The sequence below is a fragment of the Petromyzon marinus genome, chromosome 32 (assembly GCF_048934315.1).
Source record: "Petromyzon marinus isolate PM22_M1 ecotype Great Lakes invasive population chromosome 32, UKy_Petmar_22M1.pri1.0, whole genome shotgun sequence".
NCBI lineage: Eukaryota > Metazoa > Chordata > Hyperoartia > Petromyzontiformes > Petromyzontidae > Petromyzon > Petromyzon marinus.
The window spans coordinates 4,968,017-4,985,024 of record NC_133698.1 but is presented as its reverse complement, the minus strand read 5'-3'; the positions used below and the strand labels follow the sequence as shown (position 1 = coordinate 4,985,024).

The 17,008-nt window shown below is 53.4% G+C and overlaps 1 protein-coding gene across 3 annotated transcripts in view; it reads left to right on the top strand.

Annotated features, from left to right (window-relative positions):
• LOC116948092 (brother of CDO-like) overlaps window positions 1-17,008 on the top strand; it is an 87,242-nt gene that overhangs the window by 55,486 nt on the left and 14,748 nt on the right. For all 3 annotated transcript variants that reach the window (XM_032964427.2, XM_032964426.2, XM_076071234.1), the window contains exons 2-9: window positions 4,547-4,669; window positions 9,469-9,759; window positions 10,471-10,617; window positions 11,008-11,151; window positions 12,239-12,591; window positions 13,265-13,433; window positions 13,656-13,790; window positions 16,311-16,520. In XM_032964427.2, the coding sequence (XP_032820318.2) occupies window positions 4,603-4,669; window positions 9,469-9,759; window positions 10,471-10,617; window positions 11,008-11,151; window positions 12,239-12,591; window positions 13,265-13,433; window positions 13,656-13,790; window positions 16,311-16,520 (1,516 nt within the window). In that variant the 5' untranslated portion in view covers window positions 4,547-4,602. The remainder of the gene's footprint in view (window positions 1-4,546; window positions 4,670-9,468; window positions 9,760-10,470; window positions 10,618-11,007; window positions 11,152-12,238; window positions 12,592-13,264; window positions 13,434-13,655; window positions 13,791-16,310; window positions 16,521-17,008) is intronic.

Below are 17,008 nucleotides of genomic sequence, written 5' to 3'. Positions count from 1 at the left end.
GGCCCAGCATAAAGCGAGTGTATTCCTGCTGTGGGATGTGTCAGCCTGCAAGTGTCGCCACCGAGGGGACGAGCGATGGCCGGGTGTCGATGTGCTGGACACGCGGGGACCCCCACCGCCTTAGCCGTGCGTTTGTCGTGGACTTTTCGACTGAGGGCTTTCGGCTCGTCAAGTTTGTGCCCTCGCAGCGTTACCGCTCCACCGGAATTTGCTTTTCCGTGCCGAGAGAAACGGGGGCTGACTTAGAGCCCCGCGTCGGTGTCACGGCTACCGCTCGTGAGCTCTGGATGGCGGCGCCGCGCGTGCGGCGAGCGGACGGACGGACGGATGGGCTGGCGGGCTGCCGCTTGTTTTGTGTGCGCCGGGCCCCAGAGGGGAAGCCCCGCGTCCGTGCGTGGCTGGCCGGGAAGTGCTTCAGCAAACGGCGTTCGCTGCAGGTCAGTGGGGATACCCACGTGCGTCCGCGCGCGCGTGTGTGTGTTTATGCACACGTACGTAACTAAGTGTGTGTGTGTGTTTGAGTGTGTGTGGGTCGGCAGGGAGTGGTAGGTGGTGTAGCGGTTAGCGCGCTGCGCTATGAACTCGGCGACCCGGGTTCGATTCCCGCTCGTGGTCAACACCGGTGACGATTATCTGAACCGGCCCTGGGCCTCTCCTAGGTCGACTCGGCCTCAAATGAGTACCTGGTGCGGTGCTGGCCACCCACTCCCTCGTGTACCGTTCCAGCCTTCATAGGTGCTCGGTAATAGCACTTCCCCCTACAGTCTGGTAAGGCTATATGGGGGATCTTTGTATTTTGTGTGTGTGGGGAGCGGTGGAGTAGAGGTTAGCGCGCTGCACTCATGAATTCGATCAGGGCTCACGGTGAGCAATCGGTGATGGATAACTGTACCGGCCCTGGGTGTCCCCTAGGATGAATGAGCCGTGAATGCGAACCTGGTGCGTTGTGTAAACATCTATGCTGGAGAGACAAAGGCGGTCAGGCGTGATGATGCCCACCCCATCGTAGGTGCTCACTAATGGCATTTTCCCGAACAGCCTGATAAGGCTATTAACAGGTCTTTGCAATTGTGTGTGCGTGTTTGATTTAGTTTGTGTGTAAAGTATGTGCACTTGAATCTTGATTTGAAGCTTTCGTGACTGCAGGAATCCATACTCTTTGGTTCTTTCGGTAAAGTCGCCTATACCTGCGTGACTTTACCGAAAGAACCAAAGAGTATGTGCACTTGTACGTGTGCCTAAATCGTATGGGAAGCGGTAGTATACTGGAGGGTGAAATGAGCCACGATTTCTGCCATCTGGGTTCCAACTCGATTCAATTGTTACTCGTTACACGGAAAATCCCGTTTAATCAGTTACCCAGCTGGTTCGCAAGGATATAGATAGGTCCGTGGTAAAATTGGCATCTGCATCTACGTTGTGTGGCTTTGTGTGGTGCTGCGTGCACCTCGGGGCTGGGAAGTCAACGGTGGGTCAGGTGTTCATAGTCATCTCCCATATCCATATCAGTGTTGTACCATGCTCACCGTAACAGGCACTCACAAACTTTGCCCCTGAAGCCGATTGTGCGAGACACGGGATCTCTCTCCTTGTTAATGCCTGCTGTGGGTGTGTGTTCGAACACACAAGCATGTGCGTTTGTGTGCAGGCGTGTGGAAGCACTATTATACGTGCGCAGGTTCGTGCCTTGCAAGAAGGTGGCATTTAAAGTGACGGTACAGTGGCATCTTGTAACCAGACAAAGCTAGAAGAAAACACAGTGCCCTTGTTGAGACCCAGACGTTTATGTCCTCCGAACACATGCAAGCTGGTTAAACATAAACACCCCCGCGCAAAAGGCAATGTTGTTGATTAAAGGTTGCGATATTGTTGATACGATTTATAAAGACATTTCGACCTTTGTAATGTTTACAAATGCATATGTCAACATCGTTTATTGCACCTTTAATGCGTGGGTGGAAAACACATGCAGGAGTCATTTTGTTTAGATTGATTTTATTTTAGTAATTTGCTACTTTGTTTTTTCTCTCAAAGTTGGCTGGGATATTGCTAGTGGCCAGTGAACCTAACATAACACTGTGTTAGCCCGCTCGGAGTCTACACCCCGATTGCCACAGCTGAATATCACTGCAGCTTCACCATTAAATTGATGCATTGCCGCGCTGCTCCACGGAAGTGAACCATCTTAATTGCAATCACGAGGGTAGACTTGTGTATCATCATCATGGTCAGCCATGCTCAACCTCCTGCTGGATGAAGGCCTTCTTAGGCCACCGCCAACTCTCATGACCCTCTGATGTAATAGTCCACCTCGCACATGCACACAAACTGGTTTTGTCGCCCCATCTCATCGTTGGACATCCTCTTGGATGCATTCCATTCCTTAGCTGTAACTCCTTTATTATTCTTGAAAATCCTACATTCCAGTGAATTGACCTGCCCAAGGCCACGGGTGTTTATTTATAGTTTTAATGACTATCATATATCAGTATCATCATCCAAAATCCCCAATCTCTACAAATAGCATCTATGGCGTGCACTCATTTGCTTCGTGTTATCCACTTTTTTTTTAATCAGGGTTGTCCAGATTCATCTTGCAGACGAAATATTCAGCGAGGAATAGATCGAACAGTCTTGAGACCCGATTGAGGCCTTGCGTAAAATTTCATTCTTAAATCGGATTCGAATAGACCGTGGAAAAAACGTGCGAGCCGGTCTCGCGTTACGTAACGATTGCTTGTTTGGTTTCACACGTTTCTTGAAGGGGAATAATTACGTCAGTTGGTTCTCACCTGGATTAACAATGTACAGATGATACGCGTTAGTAAAGCAAACAAGAAATATTGGCGTAAGTCTTAATGCTCGTGCTGTTCCTAATTCTTACGGCAATTCCCACAAGGGAGTTTCACGCCAACATTGTCGTCATTCCGATCGCTGCGTTCTTGGCTCTGCCTCTCGACTCGAAGCAGACTTTGTGTACCGGTTTGAAGATTAACCGCGTCCCACTGCGCTCCCGACAACCCGTGCCGCGCTGAAGGCTGCCCCGTGCGCGCGCGAAGCGTTGCGCGCTACTCACTCTGCACGCGCTACTCACTCCGCACGCGCTACTCACTCCGCACGCGCTACTCACTCCGCACGCGCTACTCACTCCGCACGCGCTACTCACTCCGCACGCGCTACTCACTCCGCACGCGCTACTCACTCCGCACGCGCTACTCACTCCGCACGCGCTACTCACTCCGCACGCGCTACTCACTCCGCACGCGCTACTCACTCCGCACGCGCTACTCACTCCGCACGCGCTACTCACTCCGCACGCGCTACTCACTCCGCACGCGCTACTCACTCCGCACGCGCTACTCACTCCGCACGCGCTACTCACTCCGCACGCGCGCGGGTTCCGCGTCTCTCACGCCAACCACCCAGCCCATACGCTCCCGCGCATGGGGTGGCTGTAAAGCCAGGCGCATCATGGTGCGGCCAGGTTGGTAATCGCTCTCTCGCGCACACAGAGGAGGGAGGGAGGGTTCGGGTGTTTTGTTTTGGTCAATCGCAGTTAGCTGCTCACAGACCCATAGGCACGAAGTGGCCAGCAACAAACGGCGTACTCTTAAAGGCTGCAAATAGGCGAAGTCAATACATCTCGCCGATTGAGCCAATGTGTGTGTGTGTGTTTTTATACACGCGCAAGAATTTGTGTAGAGCGGTGCGAGTTGAAACAAGGAGCGGACACGACCGCCAGTTTCTGCTCTGTTCTGAAAACGGGGGGGGGGGGGGGGGGGTGATGAAGACCGATGGTGCTGGAATTTCATTGCCACAGTTGCACTCGTAATTGACGTCATCGGTCCGCGGTGACTAATGTCGATTGGACAGCTGCTGCTGCCGAGCGTGTCACTAAAGGTTGGAGGGGGGGGGGGGTATCTCGTCGCCGTTAATGCGTTCAGCATAGGGTGTGGGTGTGCCACGAGGTGTGACGATTTCAGGGTGGCGCAGTGGTAACAGTTGCGTCTCGCAGCACAGCAAGAAGGGCCCTGGGTTCGAATTCCTGACACGGGCCACCTTTTTCTGTGTTTCGCCTGGGTTTCCTCCCATAGCTGGAAACGTGCAGTTGTATGCATGTTGAACTTCTTTCGCACCGTACGTAACCAACCATGCTAATGGCATCGGTGTTGGCCAAACATCCCGATGCAGGGGACCCTCTTGAAAAGTTGTTTTTGGACTCCACGTGGCCTTCCTGCGTAAATAAGTTATTAATTCATTCAACCCCCAACACACCCTCCCCTTTAACAATTCGCCGTCAATAAAACGATCGATTTATAATTTAAAAAAAGGTTGCATTTATTCCTCACGAACTGATACTCCGCTTTTGCCCAACATGTCACTGTTTTATTGCTTGTGCCCGCCAGTGCCCATCGATAAGCTTCTTGTTGGCGTCTGCGTGTGTACGCCGTGATGGTTGCGGTGGCTGGCGCGCCACATGCTGACGCTGATGGTTGTGATGCTGACTGTTGTGACATTGTCGTGGTCGTTCTTGTTGTCTGTGCAGATCTATGCCCCCGGAACCCTGAGTGGCCGCGTGCCGCGCATGAGCCCCGGGTCCCCATGGCCTGCCGTGTCATCGTGCCGTGCCTTCTGGCTGCTGCCACTCTCTGCATCGCACGCGCCACAGGTAGTGACATCGCTACACCCGGCGGCAGCAACTGTGGGTCCCCTGAGAGCTCGTACAGCACATGCCAAAGTGAACTTTTTTATATATTAAAAAAAGAGAGCGCTCAACTGCTATTTTCCTGAGCCGGTGGTGGAAACTTTTGATTCCTATGGCGGCGGGGGCCGCCAAAGTATAACCACTGTCAGCATCCCCACAAAATAGTTCTCGTTTTATCTACCCGGAGGAGTGATGGACTATGTCAACCCCAAAACCAGGATTTGAACTCGCAACCTTCCAATTGCAAGCTGCTCGATCTACCGCTGAGCCACCGAGCCGTTCTCTCTTTTTTGTTATCAATCCACATATATATCTTGTTTAAAAGATATTCATAGATATATTAATTAACTTCTTGGCGTCTCCGCGAATCTTAAAACTACAGCATTTTTTTCGTGGAGTTTGAGTAGTTGCTCTGCTTTTGTTATTTCTTCGCACGTTTGGGTCCGATCGTAACGTCACAAGTCGAGACGCGGACGTCTCCTTTGCTTTAAAAAAAAAACACTCCTTTAGAATTCAGCCAACTCACTTTGCACCGATGCCGTGCTCCCCCACACATCCATCCGCCCGCCTGCCTGCCCGCCCGCCCGCGCGCACACAACAGCAGCTGTTCAGTGACTTATCTTGGTGGAATCGCGGTGGAATTAGCAATTAGGGGGTGCTGGATGATGTTCAAACAGCGGGTGAGTTTTTATATCTGTGCGCACACAGGGCACAATGAAGCGTGCATTTTTATATTTATGGTGCACTGTGCTGCAAACTTTTTCCTGCATGATGTTTACACGTGGGTGCCCCCGTGCTCTTCGCAGCGTGATTTGTAGGGGGCAAAGGTTGACGATCGAAGCGTCAAGTTCCCGAATTGTACCAGGCCTGAGGCTTAATTTGCCTAGAATCGGTAGCCGGTGCAGCGAGTAAAACATTGTCTCCTGGGATGCTCGGGTTAGCTTGGCGTCTTGTGCCGCTCCTCGCCACAGCCCCGTGTGTGTTGGCACATCCTCAGCAGTGGATCATTCAACACTGCTTTCCCTCAAGAGCGTATATGGTGAAAATAAACTGGAATGATTCGTAATTGACGATTGTGGATCGGATCTCATGAGTGCAATGTCAGCAAATAAGTCTGCGCGTTAAATACAATGGAACATCAGTCTATGTACATGCGCATTGTGTGTGTAGGTGTTTTTCAGTACTGTGTATATACACGTATACGTTCGTATTCCATGCAACTGAAGTTTTGCGTAAGAAAGACGTTCAGTCATGGTATTTGCAATTACATTTGATGAGTGAATACTCTTCCAATGTTACGAGGCTTAAACATTGATGTTGAATGTTATCTTAAATGAACAAGGTAAAAAAAAAAATCCGCAAAACTAGATGTCACCTGTTATCTGCTGTCATTAAAGGGATATCCCACGCCGTAGGAATGTGGAATTTATACTAATAGCTCAGAGCCACCAACAGAGGGGAACATCGTCCCGCAATCTCTTGATCTGGCCCTTCACCAGCATTGATTCAAGCAAGCCTCACTCTGCCGGAGACTCGCTGAATGTTGAAACTGGTCGAGATTTTGCAAGTGCTTGAATCAATGCTGCTGGAAAGATGCACGCCCAGCAAGACTGTGTAGCGACGGGTTGTGTGAAAAAAAAAACACTTTTTTTTTTTTACGTGGAGAGACAAATACGGTGAGGAGGCAATATTTGTTTGGGTCAGGGAGTTGCCTTGCCTTGACTTGTGTCGCTTCGGCTGAATGATAATTTTGGAAGCCACCAGCGGTGGTGTTTTGGCACTGACACTGAAACGAACAATTAAAATCGATGGAACCGCACGCGCGCACATTTCCCCGCGGCTTGGCGGACCTTTCCGCTCAACTCGGCCGCCGCTCGCAGGTCGCTCTCCCTATGTGGCATCTTCGCGCGGTTGAGGTAGTTGAAGCAGGAGTGAGGGCCGAGCTGGGGTTTGCTTCTGGGCTGGACAGGGAGGTGGGTGCTGCCCCCCCTCCCCCCCCCCACACCCACCCAAGCTTCCGCGCTCACAATGAGCCTGTGTGTGGAGCGAGACGGAGCTCAAAAGCCCCATTCAGTGGCTCTCTCCCACCTTCCCCGGTGCTGCTGATCGATTCCAGCAATTATCTGTAATTAGCTTTCCCCAACAGACGCGGCTGAAAATGGGGGGGGGGGAGAGGGGGTGGCTCGCTCCGGTGTTGGCTGGCAGCAGCTTTCGCAAGCCGCTTGGGCAGCACTTCTGCTCACCGCTGTGTGAAAACAGAACAATATTTTTCGTTGGAAATGGTCGGTAGTTTCGTTGACTGTTGTTGTTACTTTTTTTTAAAGGAAAGTACGGATGCTGACCGGATTTCTCTCCATCTTTTCAACTTGTCCGCGTGTTTTTGTTGTTGTTGTTGTTGTCGTCATTGCCGTGTTGCTAACTCTCTGGCTGACGCTGAGTGAAGATTTTTGGCCGACATTTAATGCAGCGGTGGGATTTGTTTGACCTATAAAATAACTGCTTTACTTTACGCGCGTGTCATTTGGGAACACGCACAAAATGTTGGTGTCTCCCTCCGAGCTCTTACCCAGCAATGGAAATACCAATTCCTATGGCGATGAGCACACTACCACCGTGGATTTCTCACAAAGTTGTGCTCTTTTTTATTGGCCCTGGTGAAAATGATGGGCTGCGACGAGGCCCCAAGCTGCATGAGAACTCATCACCTACCAGGCTGCTGTGCATTATTGAGTGCTCGAGCCGAAGCGGCACCTGGGCCGGACGTGTGTTTGGGACGTGTGTTTGGGACGTGTGTCTAGGACGTGTGTTTGGGACGTGTGTCTGGGACGTGTGTCTGGGACGTGTGTCTAGGACGTGTGTTTGGGACGTGTGTTAGGGACGTGTGTTTGGGACGTGTGTCTAGGACGTGTGTCTAGGACGTGTGTCTGGGACGTGTGTTTGGGACATGTGTCTGGGACGTGTGTCTAGGACGTGTGTTTAGGACGTGTGTTTGGGACGTGTGTCTGGGACGTGTGTTTGGGACGTGTGTTTGGGACGTGTGTTTGGGACGTGTGTCTGGGACATGTGTTTGGGACGTGTGTTTGGGACGTGTGTCTAGGACGTGTGTTTGGGACGTGTGTCTAGGACGTGTGTCTGGGACGTGTGTCTGGGACGTGTGTTTGGGACGTGTGTTTGGGACGTGTGTCTGGGATGTGTGTCTGGGACGTGTGTTTGGGACGAAACTATTTTTATTCTACCATTTAAAGCTGGCTGAGCTAGATAGCTCTTTTTCAGAAGCGACATGGCGACGTGTAATGATCGCACGACGAATTGTCTTGTCACGTGCACATTTATAGCGGCGAAATACTCAAAACGCACGTTCATTCGAAATGCGGAGGGAAATACCGCGAGGACCCGGAGAAAAATCCCCGCGACCACGGAGAGAGAGAGAGAGGGAGACACGCAAACTCCAAATATACAGCAGCAGGTGTTGGTCGGGATCGAACCCACGACCCCCTGCATACCGGACGAGGTAGTCGACATCTCGCGAGTCTGTCGAGTGGCGCCGATGGCCGCTCGCTACGCAAAACTCCCTGCGGGCGCTTCGCTTCGTCGTCGCAATGCCGGTCCAAGAGCGGCCGTCGCCATCGGCTCCCATTCACGGGGGGGGGCGGGCGGGCGGAGGGGCACGGCTCCGCCACGCATTGTGGCCGCCCTGCGTGATCGTAGCCCCGTTGTGTTATTGTCACTGTGTCAGTCAGCGTGTTTGACAAAGCTTTATTGTATGAACTGCGGGAGTTTATCATTGGATAAGAGGGGGGTCAGGGTTTGACACTTGCCAATGCGTGGAGGCCGTGGGCAGGGGAAACAGCCCCCCCCCCACCTCTTTACCCCCCTGTCCCCCCCCCCACAGGCCCCCCCACCTCCATCCCCGCCCCTTGGCCGCCGTGATAAATGATCTGCATTCCGAGTCCCCCTTTACAAAGAGGATGCTAATAAAAGCTGTTGGGGTCACAGCAAGTCTCGCTCAGCTGCAAATAAAAGTTTATCGGCTCTGCTGACTGCTAATTTTTCCACACTCTTGGCCTTTATTTTACGCGCTGCGAACAAGCGAACGATTTGGCATTCATATGAAAATAAAAACAACGTGACCTTGCCGTGGAAATGCGATGATCGTGAAGCAATGTCCTGACGGTGCCGATTCTCCCAAAGCGGAGGAATCTCTCCTCTGGCCTGGCTCGTGTCGCACTCTCTCTCTCTCTCTGTGTCGCACTCTCTCTCTCTCTGTGTCTCTCTCTCTCTGTGTCGCTCCCGTGTGCAAATCTGCCGGAGAGTGCGTTGGGACGTCGCGTCGAACATCACCCGCAGCTTGCAAGTCGAGCTGTTAATGCTGCCCGGGTCTATGAAAAAAAACGGCACACGGTTTTACTGGGCCCGCCAGCCGCCCTTGATTGATTCGTGAACGCTTTAACCCTTAACGCATCTCGACAATTGGCGCTTCCCCAGCGGTTTCTATTCAGTGGGAGGGGCCCTGTGAAACACGGCGTACAATGCGTCCAGTTTCCGTCAGTAAGTATATAAATGCCTTCATGTACACCTAGGTGAGAAACGTTGTATCCCTCCCCGAAGTGAGTGCATGGTACTCATACGAGTCCATTATCTGAGCCTGCTGCCCCATGTAGGCCGTCGGAGGGGCCGGGGGGTGCGAGATCTCTGCCCGCGTTATACAAGCAGAGTATGTTTTGTGCGCGTGTGCGTGTGCCTGTGCACATGTGCCACAACAGAGCCTTCCCTCCGGCTGACATCCGAGCCGGAATCCGTGACGCAGCGGCCGGGAGGGGAGGTGAGGCTCGGTTGCACGACGGACCCTCAAGGCGCTGCCCTCGACTGGCAGTACCGCGGTCGCGGCGGGGTCGGCGCCTGGGAGAACGCGGCCCGCCACGGGGGCGTGCTGCTCGCGGGGAGCGAGCTGCTCATCGCGGCGCTCCGGCCGGAGCACGAGGGAGCGTACCGCTGCGTGGCGACGGCCGGCAACGGCTCGGTGACCAGCGCGCCCGCCAACGTCACGCTCGCCCGTGAGTGCAGACAAACGCAGCAGCTTTGCGGTTGTAGGGCACGCGGCAAGCGGCACGTGGCGGGGTCCCGCGCTGGCGAGAGACGTTAACTTCCTCGGCCACGTGACGTCTATTTTTCGGAGTTTGCGCTCTCTCGGTGGTCACGTGGATTTTTTTCTCCGGGCCCCCCCGCCCACAGTTTTTTCCTCCACATTTAAAATCGTGCGTTTAAATGATGAGCCGCTTTTTCGAGCTATTATTTGTGGCCAGGTGGTTTCTGAAAAATAAAAGTAATTCATAGTTTAGTTTCAATAGCGTGGCCAGATACCGTGCGGAGAGATTGATGAGCAGTCCAGTCGGTTGAAGGAGATTTTGCAGCGGAGGTACATGAGGTTATGAACAGCTGGGTGATGAGGGTGTATTGATGGAGGAAGCATGGCTGGGTTGGCTTGCGCTGTAATTAGAGCGGTGCAAGCACATTTTTTACTCACCTGTTGACTTATCGATCTATCATCGTTCCTCCACGGTGCACAAAACGAGGACTACTTTATGGACAGCCAAGAGTAGGCGTCCCATGAATGCATTGGGCCCCTGCAATCGGAATGTGCAATGTATCCTTTATTGTAGTTCAGACTAAAAAAACATCGGACACAGTGACATTCGCCAGTGGCGTAGCGGAAATGAAGCGCCTGCGTCGGCGGCGGTGTCTGACGGCGCTGCGGTGTCGTCCAGGCCTGGGCGAGTTCCGCTGGTACGCTCGCCGCGTGCTCGAGGTGGCGCTCGGAGAATCGGCGCAGGTGCACTGCTCCCTCCCGGAGAGCCGACCGCCGGCGCAAGCGCGATACAAGTTCAAGCAGAAGTGGCTGGGCACCGCCGCGGGTATGGCGCTCCGCCTCGCTCGCTCGCTCGCTCGCTCGCTCGCTCGCTCGCCGCCGCGTTCGCCCGTGCCTATTTTTTTGTGTCCCCCCCCCCCTCCCCCCGCGCTGTTCTCGCGGTGCCGAAGTCACGTGTGTGCGAGCGTGAGAGAATGAAGACACGTGACGAGTACGGGGAGTCGCCCCCCTCGCCTAGACGGCGTCGTTGCGCTACACGAAAAGTTTGACTTCATAAAGCGAAACGACGCTCGAGCGACTCGTGACCTGAGCTCTCTGTTGGACGTGCCATTCGCACCGCACGGACATTATCGGTCGCCTGTGCAGCACGCGCGCGTTGTCGGCAAAGGCGTCGCGATGGTGCGACGCTAACAACCCACTCCTGGCAACGGCGCAGGGCGCGTGGAGCTGCTGCCGTCCGGAACGCTGCGCATTTGGAACGTGTCCCGCGAGGACGTCGGCGTGTACCGCTGCGCTGCGTACAACCCCGTGACGCAGGAGCAGAGGGTGCAGCGCGGAGGCACGAGGCTCCGGCTCGTTGGTGAGATCTCCGGCGCTGCGTCGCGCGGCACCGTCCGTGCCCCCCCTTGTCGAGCAGCACTTAAGTTTCGGTATAAGGTTGTGTTTCTGTTGGGGAACCTGCCCTGTAATTTGTGTTTATAAAGGGTCGGCCAAAGTTTGGCAATAAAAAAAGCCCACCGCGGATTGGAGAAGGTCACATGTCACGCGCGCGGGCGCCTCGCCGTGACGCGGTTGTGCCTGACATCATCGTGGTCTTCTCAGAAAGCGACGTTGTTATCGCTAATTAATTAATCACTTCTGAGGACAAACGCATGTCAGGATGTGTTTCATTGCCATAAATTGTGTTACTTTTTAAATCTCCAGAATAACCACTACCGAGTTCCCGCAACAATGCACTGCGATTGTGATCTATGTGGTTGAATCTCCCAGCAGGGTTTAACCTCTCAACTCGTGAACAACACCTGCCAGACTGGTTACCCACCCAGTGGTGCATTGTGTGTTAATACTCTTCAATAAAAGTAAATTGGAGTCAATCTCTGCTTCCTATTCTTCCCTCTGTCTTACCTTTCTCACATTTATCTGCTTTCTTAAATCCTCTATTTATTTATTTATTTTAAACGTCTCAAATGGTGGCGAAAATGGGTGCCACGGTGGTGATATGTTAACTACCTCGCCTGGTATACAGGAGGTCGTGGATTCAATCACCACCTTGACGCCTGTATATTTGCTGTTTGCATGTCTCTCTCCCTGTGGTCGCGTGGATTTTTCTCCAGGTCCTCATGTGTTTCCCTCCAAATTTAAAGACGTGCGTCAAGAGTATTTGGCTGCTGCTATACATTTGTACGAGATAAGGCAATTCGTTGAGCTATGATTTGTGGACAGGTCGCTTCTGAAAAATAACTATATAGCTCAGTGGGCCTTTCCTGGTAGAATAAAAAATACTTTATTTTTGTTTTGTCTTATGGCGGTCTTTCAGTACTCTGCCTTCTTGTATTTGTTGCGCTGCTAGCAGGTACATATATTAATTCTTTTTAAAAGCAAAAGCCACCAGTCTCACGTCCCAGAGAGGCTCAACGTCTCGCGGTGCCGCCCTCCTCCTGCCGCAGAGAGAGGCGGCGGCGCTGAGCACGCGCAGCCCAAGGAGGAGGAGGAGGAGGAGGCGGCCGAGGAGACGGCGACGGAGCGCCTCCCGGAGCTCCCCCTGCAAGACGAGCCGGCGGAGGTGGAGGAGGAGCCGCCGTCGGGAACGCCCGGGTCCAGCGGGGTGCCGACCACCGTCGCTGTGCCCGCCCCCGCCGCCGCTGCTGCCGTGGCGACCAACTCGGCCCTCCTCCCTCCCGAGGCTCCCATAATGCTTAGCGCGCCCCGCAGCTCCAGCCCGGATTCGTACGAGCTGAGGTGGAGGCCCGGCAGAGATGGAGGAGCCCCCATCATGGCCTACCTCGTCAAGTACCGCAAGGTGCGGTCCTGTCGCGCAATTGCAAGCGGTTGCCGTATTCTCCAGAGAGTGACACAAACCCACCCCAGACTTGTGTCCGGTGTCAATAAAATTTACACAAATCTGGTCTCCCATACACAGACCTGCTGAATTTGCACCCTCAACTTTGCTTTGAAAAACAGGGGAAAGAAGTGAGTAAATGTATTGTTGTTGTTATTATTTTCATGGTTGTTTATCCAGTCATTATCCAGGGTAAGTTAAAGTGTCTCACTGTTCAAACGAGAGTTGGTCAGTGCTTATCCCCACTGGCAGCCCTGAGCCGGTGGTAGGAATTCCACATTTTGTGATGGTGGAACCAGTCTCTCCAAAGGGCAACTGGTCTTCCCACAAAAATTGATCCCCAAGGGGATCATCCCCAAGGGATGATGGTGTTAGTTGGGCAAACAACCCAAAACAGGATCCTCTGAAAAAAAAACCAGGCTGAATGCTTTCTGAGGCTATCATGGATAAAGAAAATAATACCACATTTGGAAGTGGGAGCAAGTTTCGCCAGCAGGCAATCACTCTCAACTTTTCACACAAAGCGGTACTTACTTTGTCATCACACAAAGTTCCAAGTCTAACCGTGACCAGGAGGAGCCTTTTGATGTTTGCCACATTTTGACCTTGCCATGTCTGCCGCCTCCCCCCGCAGGTGACGGTGGAGGATCCTGTGGTGTGGCAGAGCATGCGCGTACCGGCCGACCAGCGCTCCCTATCGCTCACCGAGCTCGAGGCCGACAGCCTCTACGAGCTCGAGATGGTCGCCCGGAGTCGCGCCGGCAATGGGCAGCCGGCCATGCTCACCTTCCGCACCGCCAAAGGTATTCAGCCGGCACCGGAGCACCGGTGCGGCCGGGGCGGGGCCCCGTACCACGCGGGCAGGCAAGACTTAGCCGGCGTTGCCGGTCCGCAGTCACTTCTGGGCGTGTGCCGAGTCGCTCAAAATCGGATTTGTCTCGCCCCGATCGCTGATTTGTGCCGTTGTCCTTCTCCCCCCCCCACCCACCCACCACCCACCATCACCGCAACATCACACCTTGCAGAGAAGAACAACAGCTCCCGCAAGCCCGGCAGCGGCCTGCGTCCCGTGAATCCGTGGCGCCGCCCTTCGAACGACGACAGTGGCGTCAACAGCTACAGTCTCAACTACAGCCCTGCGGAGCCGGACGTGCACACCGGTACGCACGCCGCGGCACTCGCTCCCCCACCCCCCTCCCCCCTCGGCCTACGCCCTCGCTTGTCATGCTCGTGTCAAAGAAGCGCATCTCGTTTTCCACTCACATTTTTTTTATTTGACAAGAGCCCGGTAATAGGCACGAAGCGTAATGAGGGAGGGGGTGCGGGTGGCGGGGGTTACAGGAATTCCAGAGTCCCAACTCGGTGCTCCTGGGCACTGGGAAAGGGGAGAAGATTGGGCTCACTGCCCCACTCATGTAGGGACTGTGAGCGGGAACGTGTCGCTTTTTATATGGGGAAGTTAAGGCGAGGGACGAAGAACAAAATTAAAGGGAAAAACAAAACGTTGGTGGGGGGGAGGGGGGGGGCAATGCACGTAACAAAATCTTCCAAACAAAGTAATCTCTACACACACGGGCCATCTACTCACCTTTTTCAGGTCGTCGCTTCTCAAGCCGCCGCGCTTTCACCGTGGGGAACTCAGGTTGCGGCGTGTGCACCGCGCGGGGGGAAATGTTGAAAGTGCCCGGGGAAAGCCAGTGCCATGTTGGAGCAAAAGGGACCAAAATATAAACGTTAAACACTACGTCGACCAGAGGCGTGGACGTGCGATCTCGCTCTGTTGTGGCCCTGAGTAAGCTCGGTTGTGATTTGGAGGCTGGAGCTGGGTTGGGATCGCTGGTCTGACGTGGGCCGCCATTGAGATACTGGTTGAGAATCGCTGTTTTGATTTGTTTTCAGCCTCTGGGTTTCTGGTTGAATTGTTACTGAATAAGTGCTGTTCATGAGGGCCAAAGTTATTGGGAAAAGGTGATAGGATTGGTAAAAATGTATACATCCTTCCACGTAAAAAACAATGTCCTCCTTCAAAAGAAGACAAAAGGAAAATTATCCATGTACAGACAGTTTTAATCAATCTGCTACGAAAGAACACGGTAATTACAGAACACAAAACCAGCAGCGGCTGCTGTAAAACTGCTAAATGACTGACTAAGCTTTATTCGAACGTAACAGTGATATGTTTGTTTCTCACACACAATGAAAATCCAGTGACTTTCTGACACATGATATATTTTAACTTGAAATCTTTGTCCCATTGCGCGTACTGACATGTCGCGGTGCTCGCCACTGTTTGAGGCCCCCAAACGGTCGCAGAAATTCCACATTGGTGCTGCGTGACGCAGCCTCTCTCCGGAAGTCGCTCTCAGTGTTGACTTGGCCACACGATGGTACACAGTTTATATCCACTCCAGAGGGATCAATGGATTTGGCTCGAGTAGCCATACCGAACAACGTTGTGCAAAAGCAGACATGGGGGGGGGGTGGGGCGGGCAGGCGGTGGCAGTGTGTATGTACGAGAGAGAGGCATTAATCCAGCAACCATATCCATTTGACAAACAACATGCAGCTGTATCCTGAGTCTCGCTTAAGCCCCTGCTCACAGCGACCAAGGACACGGGAAGGCTGAGGCCTCGCTTCCACGTGCGAGCCCTCTCCGCGGGATGCGTGCCAGCGTGGACGACCCGCGGCACGCCCCAAACCTGCCTTGAGCTAAATCGATGCCGAGTAGTTGACTGCAGCTTGCTTCAAATCAATGGCAATCAACGCCCGAGCGGTGGAGGGAATGCGGCTGGCTTCACGAGCGTTGCTTCATAGCCGCGAGATTTTTCTTTTTTGCTAAAATCTAAAAAAAACGAAAACTTTTCTCACTCGCAAAATGCCGAGCCTCTTTAATGCACTTCAACTGGCGTTTTCATTGTCATTTACGGAGTTGATCGTTAAAGGGAACTCGGGTGAAGGGAGTAGGTGAGGGTTAGTGGGAGTCTCCGCTGGTTTATTGCATTCGTTTCGCATGGAAAACAAAGCAAGCAGCTGTTCCGTGGGCCCGCCGCTCGCTCGCTACGCGGGGCTTCACGAGTCCGCCCTCCCCACCCCCGCAGCCTCCTCTGAGCCCCGCAAAAAATCTGAGATCCGTGTCACAGCTTTAAACGGGCCAGACAGAGAAAACACGAGCAGTGATTGCTTATCTACGTTAGAGCATTGCTTGAAAACAACCAAAGTACTCTTTCTCCTTGTCCTCCTCTCCTCTGCTCCACTTTTACTCGTGACGCTATCTCTTCCATTTCTTGATTTTCCTACTCCAACTCTTCCACTTCGTATTCTTCCCTGTCTGCCCATCTCCTTCCTCCATCTACTGCCCCTCATACATTCCTCCGCTTAATCATCAACATCTTCACTCTCCTGCTCATCCTCATCCCTCTGCTTCTCATTTTCATCATCATCCTCATCTTCCTCAACCTCTTGATCCTCATCCTCCTACTCCTCATCCTCCTACTTCTCATCCTCCTACTCCTCATCCTCCTACTCCTCATCCTCCTAATCCTCATCCTCCTACTCCTCATCCTCCTAATCCTCATCCTCCTACTCCTCATCCTCCTACTCCTCATCCTCCTACTCCTCATCCTCCTACTCCTCATCCTCCTACTCCTCATCCTCCTCATCCTCCCCCCTGTCCCCCGCAGTCCCCGAGGCCCCGTGGGCGGTGAGCGTGCGCTCCGGTGCCAGCGGCGCGGTCTTCGTGTCGTGGATGCCGCGCGGCACCGGCGGCTCCCCCGTCAGCGCGTTCCGCGTCGAGTGCCGGCGAGTGGGCCGCGGCGCCGGCGAGTGGAAGGAGGCCGCGTCCGGCATCCCGCCCGCCAAACTCGCCGTGCAGATCGACGGCCTCGCCGCCGGTAAGGCCGTCGACCGTCGTCATCGGACGCGGAGCGTGGGGCGCGGTGGGCGCTGCTATGTTAAAACATGAATGTATGTATTTTATCCCAATGTTGTATGTGTTCATGTTGAGCCACTTTCGCACCGTGTGCAGACAACCGTGCTCATCGGAGGTGCGGGGGAAAAGACGGCATTCGTTTTCAATCTAGATTTAGAAGTGCATAGCTCCAGTGGCTTCCTGATATCGGAATGAAGAGCGTTCCAGATGGCCGCAGAAGTGCACCTAAAAGCGCACGATGTGGTGACTGTCCTTGTTCAATGACTATCCAAAAGCCATTGCAAGGATGACTTATGAATATTGATAAAATATCAATTGTTTGGCTCTCAAGGGGGTGGCGATTGCCTCCATCCCCCACCTCCTCTCACCATCCTTCCATCCTGATCTGCCACCAATTGTCAGACAGTTGATTGTGTACGAGCTAGTCATGCATGTGGGGATGATGGCGCT